This window comes from Terrapene carolina, unplaced genomic scaffold (genome assembly GCF_002925995.2).
Source record: "Terrapene carolina triunguis isolate 2854851 unplaced genomic scaffold, T_m_triunguis-2.0 Scaffold21, whole genome shotgun sequence".
NCBI classification, from domain to species: Eukaryota; Metazoa; Chordata; order Testudines; family Emydidae; genus Terrapene; species Terrapene triunguis.
Window position 1 is genome coordinate 4579623 of NW_020664372.1, and position 10661 is coordinate 4590283.

Here is a 10661-nt window from a genome sequence, read left to right on the forward strand (position 1 = left end):
TACTGGAATGAAAAAATGCTCAGTTCACACAAGTGGTCATCTGACATATGTCTACAGATGTAATCTGGAGACCCCAGCAAGTGCCATTGGTTCAAATTTGGTTGGTTGGTCTGGTCCTGAATATCTTGCCTTCTGGTGGTGGTATGGGAGGATTTGTGTGACCTTGAATTCTTCAACTTTTTTCCTGGAGGCTTACTTGAGAGTCCAGCTTTTTCCCACATGCAATTCCATGCAATCTTTTGCTACTCCAGTTGAGTAGACGCACACCACTCACTTTGAAGACAGACTTTAGCTCAGTCAAGTCTTTTGATGTCTAGTTCCCTGCCTGGCAAAACAAGGTTTACAAAACAAGGTTGGAGACAAAATTCAGGATCTTTGAAGCTAACAGCTGTCCCCCATTGTCTTTCTAGTGCATACCCAGGTGTTCTTATATGGGAAGCTAGTGTGTTGCCTTTCTGTATGCTTCCCATTAACTTAAAGCAATGAGGGGGTATAATAAACATAACGTTAACCCTAATGCAAGTTAAATCAATGCATTCACTTGGGAAAGTCTTCTAATACAATATGGTATAACTGTACTTCACTGACCTGGTCACTTGAACTGTTGATACCATGACATCAATATTCACTTATCATTACATAGCAATTCCCGCATCATTCATAATCTTGTTACATGTTAGCTCTATTTATGTCACTGCATCAGTTAAAATTCAGCTTATCATTATTGACAGATATCAGGATGCCTGCACTGTCTTGCTTCTAAGTGAGAAAGAGGCAGCAAGAATTTTTCAATGAACAGGCTACCTGCAATATGAAATGCAAATCTGAAAGTTTCTTGTTCCCCTCCAACTTCCACAGATCTATTTTATAATAGAAAACTATATAGTACTTCTACACTAACCAAGATACCCAGCATTACATACCCCAGAGAGGCCAGTGTACGATAGCAAGTTTTACTAAGTTTACTTAAATTTCTGGTTATAAGCATTGTTTTCAGGAAACAAACTGAATAGCCACTTTCCCCATCCTGACTTTGGTAGAAGTGTTTAAGTACCCCCAGACATGAGGAATTTTTGGTCTGATCTGTTAGGTAGCACTGCAGACCTTGGCCAGCTGCAAGTAGATGATGAAATCATTGCTGTTGACGGCACAAGAGTTTCACAAATGGACCATAATCAGTGGGAGAAAGCCATGGCCAATGCACTAGAAACTGGAAACCTGGTCATGGATGTCAGACGATATGGAAAAAATGGTGAGTTGTTTCGTTGGGCAGCTACAGCCTGTTGTATAAGGTGAATAAGCTTTGTTTAGTGAAGTTGCTCTGATGGGTTGGGGCCTGTAGTCCTTGCTTTGGCAACACCTTTTCTGAAACTACATAATTTGTTAGTGTGTGTATTGTATTATAACACAACTTGGGGTTTCTTTTTTATATGGTTTGTATCGCAAATAACTAGCAAGTCTGCTAACCTTAAACTGGTGACCACTCTGTTATGCGTTGGTCTAATTTTTGAGGGAGTGCATAGTTGCATGTACGTCCTAGGTTATTTTGTTAGATACATAAGGGCACCTTATGTATCTAACAATTTATAGATACATAAATTGATACATATCTATTCCTTTTTGGAAAGGAATTGAAAATGCCCCCTTCTTGACACCTCAGTTTAGGGGTGGAGGATAGTTCTGTCAGACCAGGAGGTGATGTCCATTCCTAGGATCCTTGCTGGCATCTGAGAGAGGCAGCAGTGTCCCCCTTTTCTGATATAACATTGCACCCTGCGTCCCCCTCAGGATGGAAGATGTGTGCGAAATGAGCAGCTGGTGGGGAGGGAGAGTGCAGAGTTGGCATTGCCCCTCTGTGTTATGATTGGCCCATTCAGGGGAGGGCTATAAGAGCTGATTAGGTCATTCAGCCCATCCATTTGGCATTAAAAATTCCCTCCTACTCATGCTAGCACCATGCTGGCCCTGTAGCATGGACATACACTTACATTCTTGCTGGGTTGTGTAGTTGCCTTGCCAGAAATCCAGATATGCTCTGGGGTTGGCCCTTTTTAGGATCAGGAAAGGATTTTCCCTCTGCCCACGTATGGCTGATGTGCAGTGAGTGTTTGGCATTCACCATTAGAAGTTCATGCATTGGGGTAAGTAGAAAAAGTTATTAGTTTAAAAACAAACAAACAAAGTGGTCTGTCACAACTTGTCTAGTGTCCAGTGTAGGTTAGGCTAGAAAGTAATGGGGTCAGCTCTTGCGATAAACCTAAGAGGCTTCTCACAGAGACCTTAATTGATTTTGGGGTTTTGAGTGGTTTTAAGTCATCTGTAAATTGAGGCACTTCTTATTTATACACTCATATCCTGCATGAGGGGAAGGTGATGTGGGAGTCCATCTCCTGGGCTGAATTCCTGGTTGAGGTCAATGTAGAGGTTAGGCCAGGGGTAGCCATCTCCTTACCCATTTTGCTGCTTTGGTTTAGTTACAGTGAGGACAATTTCTCTTCCTAGTTACTATACAGTTAAAGGTGCTGTCTGCCACTTAAAACTCTTTACCTGTGTGGTCTAATCAATTGTAGTGTGGATTATAACATCCATCCATAAATTTGCAGGGACAAATTTGGTGGATTGTACTCCTGTAAAACTTGTAGATAATGTTCCAGGAGCAGTGTGTCTGTCAGTTAAAATACAACTTACTGCTCACTCCCCCTATGGCTTGATTATAGGTGAGAGAACTTTTGTCCTTTCCAATGACGTTGTGAAAAAATAACTTTCAATTAATATTAATATCTATATTTGTAATGTTAAACTACAGAACTTCATGTTTATGTAATGAATCTTAGTAAACTTGCTAGTATTTCTCAAACCCATCTTTTGACTAACTCTTGCTTGTTATGGGAAGCTGGTCTGTTTATAAAAGCCCTACCATTTCCTGTCTTTACGAATTCTACCTACTTCATCTTTCTCTCTTCTTGTTTTTTTTAACTGAGATTGTGTTTTCACTAACTTTTATTCTTTATACTTTGACTTTTCTGTCCACATTCATTTCTTGATCTCCATGTGCCAATCAGATTGGGGCAAAGACCAGCCTTCCCTGCCATATGTAAGGCATAAAATCCTCAATCTCACCAGTATGGCTACCAACATTGTAGGTACACCTGAAAATAAATGGATTGATGCAACTTCTGGAGATCAGAATTCTACGAACTCTTCAAACATATCAGCCAAAAGAGATTTCTCCTACAGCCTTCAAAATTCTGTAAGATTTTTTTTTTCAGGGGGTGAACAGTGTTTGGGTGTTGGGAGCAGAAATGAAGGGAAAGCTTTAAGGCCTCACAGAGGAATAAGAAAGTAATTGTAGTAATTCCAGGAAAGCAGTTTTCATTTTGCTTTCTAACTAGAATACTAGAATCTATTAATATATTTAAATATATTAATTCCTGTGTGTCTAACTTATTTCTGTACAAAACTAGTGTAATATTATGTGGAGTCACAGCATCACACGGTAGCAATATTTTTGTCCTGGTAGCAATTACATTTTTAGGTAACTGATTTCTGCATAACTGCACAAAGACTGCATGGTATAGTAAAATTATTTGAGCACTGATGTAGTTTCAGACATAGGAGCACATTCTCCAGAATGAGCGGCACAAAGGAGCCATATTCTGGCCATAAATAGCCAGCGGACAATTCCCCTTGTGGGGAGGAACTCTCCATTCATCTAAACCTAGCGATGGCACCTCTTGTGCTAGATGGCACTTTCACCCCAGGATAGGAGTGGGCTGAGGACTTGGCAGATTGGAACTCTGTTTTTTCAATCCTCCACTGATATAATTTAGAGCAGCCACTAGGCTGCTCTTGATGTCTGCACCAGGCCGGTACAGAATCAGAGGGTTCCCTGATTCCCCTTTGCCCTCGTTGAGTCTAGGAGTGATTCTCCCCTGCATCTAGAGTTTAGATTTACTAATTTATTCAGAATGACATCATACTGTTTGGTCTTCCTGGCTGCACAATAAAAAAGCGTGAACATCTTTACTGAATGAAGATTGAAGGCTTTTATCAGTAGACAAGGAGTGAGGAGCAGTTTGGTTTTGTCATTATATTGTTTGTGTACTTGAATTATTGTTAAGTTATGTACATGTAGTGGTCACGTTTAAAAATTTGCCAATTTTGCCTTAAATAAAGTCACTGCAGGATTTGCTGTATTCCCTTTACTTCCATATGCTTATTATAGGAAACACATGGGATACTGCTAATACTGAGATGATGTTGTTTAAGGCCAATAACACATTTTGAGTGACCTCTGTATGCCCAGATGTGTGTAAGCAATACAAAAAAAAAATGTACCGGCTGTTTTAAGTTTAATCAGAACATATTTTTGATTATAATAACCCTTAGAGCATGAATTCTTTAGAAATGCGCAGTACAAGGGATTTCCAGTGACAGTTTAAATGAATGCTGCCATTCCAAGAAACAGAAATTGTGTGCTTTTATTTATAAACAAAACACTGGGGTATCCATCTTGGCCCATGACATTAATTCACCAGAAAATGGTTTCCTTTCGGCCATCATCTTGCAATTGGTCATTAATCCCAGGTAATGCCTACGGTCTTTTTAGTATATAAAATATATGCAAGAAGATTTAAACAATTTCTTTAACTTGAGGAATTTATAACAACCTGACACACTTTGCTGTGTGGAATTCCTATGGGAGGAAATGTTAAACTTGATTCACATGAAATTATACTAAAATTGTTTCCTATTTGTAGGATACTGGAGCAAAAGTGATAAATGGAATGCAAGCAGATCCGAGCTCTAATGAACAAAAAGGTAAACTGTCAATATTTTCAGCTACTAATTGAGAGGAGAGAACATGGATTATATCTGTAAATATTACTAGTACAGTGAAATAAATATTAGGCCTCTGAGAAAATGAAAGCTACAAGTGTAGCATGTAGGTCCAATTGCATCTGAGAGGCATGGAGTTCTATTCCAGGGAGCATTGAATGGTTTAAGAACTGCAAACAGAGTACTGATAAGTTCCTAGATCTCAGCATGACTGGTGGTGGACTGACTGTATGGTAGGGATGAAAGAGGAGAAACAAGAAGACACAGAAACTTAACTCCACCTATCCATTCTGCAATGGTGGTTATAACATAAAGATGCCTTATGTTGATCAGTCTTTCCTCTGCCTTTAGGAATTTGAATATTTGGTTTCTCTCCCTTCCAACCTCCTTCCTGGAGACATGGGATGAAGAGCGTCCAAATATCTGTTTTGCTAGAACTCAAGTGTGATTCTCTCCCCCTCTCCCCCCCCCCCCCCCCCCCCCCCGGTATGTGGACTGCATATTGTTGGCTCTGTGCTATAACTGTTAGTGACTCTGTTAACAAAGGTAGCCTTGTGGGGAGGGAAGAAGGGGAGGGAAAGTAGGCACTTAAACCTCCTAATAGAATTCTAATTCCCTAATGGGAACCACTTATGCAACTACATTGTATAGTATTGTAAATGTGCATGGTGGATTATAGGTGAGCCTTGTGAACAGGAGAATGTATACATAGGCAAAGGCGCCATTGCATTTGCCTCACAGTTAAATTGAGGGTAGTAGAGGAGAAGAGATGCCAAGGAATCTGAATTTGTAAAATCTATCAGAGACTTTTAAAATCTGGGTGGGATCTTAAGTAAGAAAAATGGTGCTGCCAGATCTCCAGGCCCACACAAAGTGGGTCAACCATGCTGTTATAGTAGATGGATAGCAGTTGTACTAAAATGAAGTACTAATCTCTGTGTGATGCAACCTACTAAAAAAAATCTGCATTTGTTGTAATAAAAGGTTAGCTTTTCTCTATCCTTCAGTTTTTTCCAAGTGATGTTACTGTAGATTGGAAAGGTCTGATGAATGTCATTTGTTATCCAGTGGCGATAGTCATTAAAAAAAATATGTAGTTAGACAGCACCGTATTGACTTCTTTGTATTCTTTGTATTTTTCAAATAGAATCTGAACCTATTTCTTTGAAAAACTTAAAAAGACGGTCACAATTTTTTGAACAAGGTAAAACAAAAAGCTAACATTTCATGTACTTTCATGAAATTGTTCCCACTGTACATTCTACCTATTAAGTCTCTGGTGCTGGGTACTAAACCTTTTCAGTGTTGTTTGTTGCAACCATGACAAAGCAACATAATCCATTTCCGTTCTTTCCCCAGGGTCATCAGGTTGTTACAATTCATGGGTCTACCTTTGTGGTAATGGGCTTTGTGTGGGATTTTTTTTTGTATATGTAAAACTTTTTAAACCTGTGAGATGCTGTTCAAAACACTTTTCCACTTGTAACAGATTTGTTTCAGGTTTGCAACTCCCTACAAAACAGCCTAAAACTGACCATTCCAGCACAGTTTTAGTGCAGAGGCTAAAGAGTTGTTAAAATATTTAATAGTAAATTCAGTTTATTCAAAGCTGCTGCTTTACACCTATGTCCAAATTGATAGAATACAATAAAATGGATAACTTACTATTATAAAGTAGGTAACAATGACCAAGTCCAAAGAAAAATGCAATACAAATTTTGCAAAAAATCTAATTGTATTTTTTTTATTATTATTATGCTTTAAAGTGTGCAAAATAAAGCTCTCATTACAGTTTTGTAGGCTTGCTTTTCTGGTATGTTCTGCATGTCACATCTCATATTTTCACTAATGTCTAATATCTAACACTGTCTTCAAAATGGTTTTGTATGTTTCAATATTTTGCTGTAGACCTTGAGGATGAAATTCTGGACCCATGGAAGTCAATGGCATTTTGCCATTGACTCCGGGAGAGCTAGGAATTCACTGAGTGGTTGTCTTTTTAAAGTGACATTTGAAATGCCACTGCACACTTCATGCTGTTCATTTCTAAATTTGTGCTTTGTATTTTTAAACATAATGAAATTTTGAACAAACTGTTAAGATAATACTGTATTTTCCTTGGTTAAATATTTTGTTTCCTTATTATTTTTCATATAATGAATTTAATAGCAGTATTTTATTTGCAGTCCTTTTCTCCTCATTTGCAAAAAACCTTTTCATATAGTAAAGCATACTATTAATATCCACATACATATTGTATTAATAGTTAAAATATATGGTATGTTAATAGTTTCACTTAAGGAGCTTTAATTTTGTCACTAATTATAAATTCCTGTTTTTGAAGATATATAATTGATATAAAAATGAACATACATTAATTTGACATAAGGCCTCTGAGCCATTATGCTTTTTTGTACACCAAATTTGCTCCACTTTCTCCATGTTTTGTTATAGTGTAGGAAAATAATAGGTTCCAATATGTTGCTTTCCTGTTATTTTTTTCCCACCAATTAAATTTTGCAGGTGAGTAACATGATCTAAACTATTGGTTATTTGGGACAATAAAATTAAATGGACAAGAATTTGTTTTTTAAATAAATCGAACAAAACAAAAACCTGAATCGTAAGTGTGTATTTCCCACAGTTTTTCCACAGTGTTTAGTTTATCAGTGCAATGCATACATTTTTTTTATCACTGTGGCATAAGCTCAGAGCTAGAGTGACAACCTTCAAATATCAGGTTTGACACACACTATCAAGTGTGGAAAAGTCGAAGATGCCCTCTCTCTGGGAGTAGAGTAGGAGGTATTTATGTTGGTTAGTAATGGAAGATTAGTTGCTTTTGGAAGGCCTATTGGTATTAATACATGTAAAATGTGAGTCTCTAGCATCCTGAATATATAACCAGTATAACTGAATCCTAACAAAACTGTTTAAGTTAAGAGAGTAGCTTATTTGATTATGAAACAGCATTGAGTTATTTTTTCAGAGTAGCTATGGGAAAACTGTAATTAGTCCTTCATGTTACAAGGCTAGGAATGTACTGCTAATTCAAGACCAAGTAATTATAGATAGCGTCTGAAAGATTTGAACATGTTATAGGGTTATTCTCTTTTCAAAAACTTCCTGGATAGATGTGTATTAGTTTGATTCCTTGACCTAAATAAAGGGAATAGGGTCAAATGAAACAAGCATGGTTTAAAGTTTAACAAATTATATCCTGGAATTCATACAAGTGAAACTTTCCACATTTAAACAAACCTCATAACACATAATTGTAATGTTTTTTCATTTTTTCTATTTCCCCTCCCTACCCTAAATCCTACAGGAGGCTCGGAGCCTGCAGTGGCTGATGTGAGTACTGCTTACAAACTGCTTATAAATAAATGTAATGGAAGAGGTTATTAGTTTGTCTGGCTTTGTTCATTTCCGGGAACCCTGCTTTTATGTTTCCTATTGTTCTTATATTGCATGCTCTTATTTTGGTCGGAAACCTATCCAGATTGCTGAATAAACCTTTTTTAAAGCTCGTAATAATGGTTACAATTTAACTGTTGTAAGTGTGTAGGTTCTTATTGCACTAAGGTTGTAGCTAATGTTTGTAAATGTTTTTGTATCTAGCTTTTAAAAATGTGTGTTTTTAAAATGACAGTGGATTAATCATCCTCTTTTTGTGATGTTTTAGCTCCCAGTTCCATCTATTAATGCTCCTAGTCGTTGGACTTGGGACCAAGAAGAAGAGAGGAAACGACAGGAAAAATGGCAGAAAGAACAGGAACGTTTACTTCAGGTACAGTTTAACTACGTACTCATAGACAGGGATTCCCTTGACTGAGGGAAGGATATCGGACTGCCATTCAGTAGACTTAGGCCGTTTCTAGCTCTGCCTCTGAGATGCTGTATAACATTGGATGAGTGGTTTCACTTCTGTGCACCTCACTTCTCCCATTTGTACAATGATAATTCCACTCATTCAAGTTTCTAAAGTGCTGTGAGATCTATGAATAAAAGCAGCAGAAGTATTAACAATTATTAATATTAGACTTTGAATGGCCTACTTTTCTGAACCTATCCAATTCTGGAAAAGTTACACAATAGCAGAGTTAGTTTCATTTTTCCTTTTGTCACTCTGTAACTTTTCCAAATTTAGAGAGAGTTTGAAAAGTTAGAGTGGAAAAAGAAGGGGAGGGGGAATAATAATGATCAGGGTTTTATTAAAGAAAGTGGAAAAAAAAAAAAAAAGGGGGGGGAGGGAGAGGCTGAGGGGAAAATGCACCAAAAATCCCAAAACTGAAAATCAAAATGTGCTGTTTCAAAAGGTGAATTGAAACAAAATGTTGATGTTATGCACATTGTTTTGTTTTGAATTTTCCCTGCAAAAAATTTAAATAAACAACTTTGAATGAATTTTTTTTTCATAATTTTCACTAGAAAGAAATGGCTTTTCAACCAGCTCTACTTACAGGTCTATAACCCAGCTAATTGATTTCAGAATGATTTGTTTACAATGAATCTTTTAATTTTTAATTAATATTTTTTAAGAAGGCTCATTTTAAGAACAGTTCATACATGTTTGTAGTTTGCCAAACTAAACATAATTTTAAATGCTGTGTATGGACTATACAGAATATCTTTTAGTCTTCATTAATTTTGATTAAAATTTTATTTTTCTATAATAGGTGACCTTCACTTCCAGTTTTCTTGGTTGTCAGTCACAATAGAAAATTAAGCAATGGAATATAATATTTTATCTGGACTAGCGTACTAGTAATATGTATTAAAACAAAAAAGGCAGCTACTATTGTACTAATTTTTCCAACAATGGTTTGTATTGGGAATTATGCCTCTGTGATAACTTGGTGTTGTATAGCCTAATATTTCGGGATAGCAGTGGACCAGTCATTCTCAAGAGAGGTGTAGAGGCTCAGAGAATGGAGTGACTTGGGCACTTCTAACCTCTCTTTAAAAAAGGAGAAAATAGGCTTCATGTTCTTTATGGCCAGCTTTAGAGAGTGTTAAATATTTAGGGCCACAAAAAGCTGTTGTTAAAGTAGTCTTAACTTACAATTTGTTTTCTTTCCCCATTGAAAGAGGCTTTCTAAAAATGGCTTTGTGAGAATGTCAGTGAATGAGCAAAAGAAATATTTTTTCTAATTGCTAGTCCTGCATATCCAGCCTGGACTTTGGCATTAAGCTGGGAGGTTTCCTACAGTTGCCAGGCGTCCAGTTTTTGACCAGAACGCCCAGTCGAAAAGGGACCCTGGTAGGTCCAGTCTGCACCACTGACCGGGCTGCTAAAAGTCCAGTTGGCAGCGCAGTGGGGCTAAGGCAGGCTTCTCATGGCTCCCAGAAGTGGCCAGCACGTCCGGCTCCTAGGCGCAGGGGCGGCGATGGGGGCTCTGTACACTGCCCCCATCTCAAGTGCCAGCTCTGCAGCTCCCGTTGGCCAGGAACTGTGGCCCATGGGAGCTGTGGGGGTGGCACCTGCAGGCATGGGCAGCTCACAGAGCCCCCTTGCCCCTCTACCTACAAACCAGGCATGCCGGTCGCTTCCAGGAGCCGTGCGGAGCCAGTGCAGGCAGGGAGCCCCACTTTCTTAGCTCCACTGTGCCACCGACTGGGAGCTGCCTGAGGCAAGCGCCACCTGGCCGGAGCCTGAATCCCGAACTCCCTCCCACACACCAACCCCCTGCCTCAAGTTGGAACTCCCTCCCGCACCCAAACTCCCTCCTAGAGCCTGCACCCCAACCCCCTGCTGTATCCCTGAGCCCCCCCGCACCCAAACTTCTCCCCAGAGCCTTCACCCCAACCCCCTGCCCCAT

The 10661-nt window shown here is 38.6% G+C and overlaps 1 protein-coding gene across 10 annotated transcripts in view; it reads left to right on the plus strand.

Annotated features, from left to right (window-relative positions):
- The window catches only part of LMO7 (LIM domain 7), an 87745-nt gene that overhangs the window by 58644 nt on the left and 18440 nt on the right, over positions 1 to 10661 (plus strand). For 8 of the 10 annotated variants that reach the window (XM_024207013.3, XM_024207016.3, XM_024207017.3 and 5 more), the window contains 6 exons: positions 1091 to 1252; positions 3063 to 3250; positions 4761 to 4821; positions 5987 to 6043; positions 8168 to 8193; positions 8525 to 8629. In XM_024207013.3, the coding sequence (XP_024062781.2) occupies positions 1091 to 1252; positions 3063 to 3250; positions 4761 to 4821; positions 5987 to 6043; positions 8168 to 8193; positions 8525 to 8629 (599 nt within the window). The remainder of the gene's footprint in view (positions 1 to 1090; positions 1253 to 3062; positions 3251 to 4760; positions 4822 to 5986; positions 6044 to 8167; positions 8194 to 8524; positions 8630 to 10661) is intronic. The other 2 variants (XM_024207012.3, XM_024207011.3) reach the window with 2 other exon arrangements.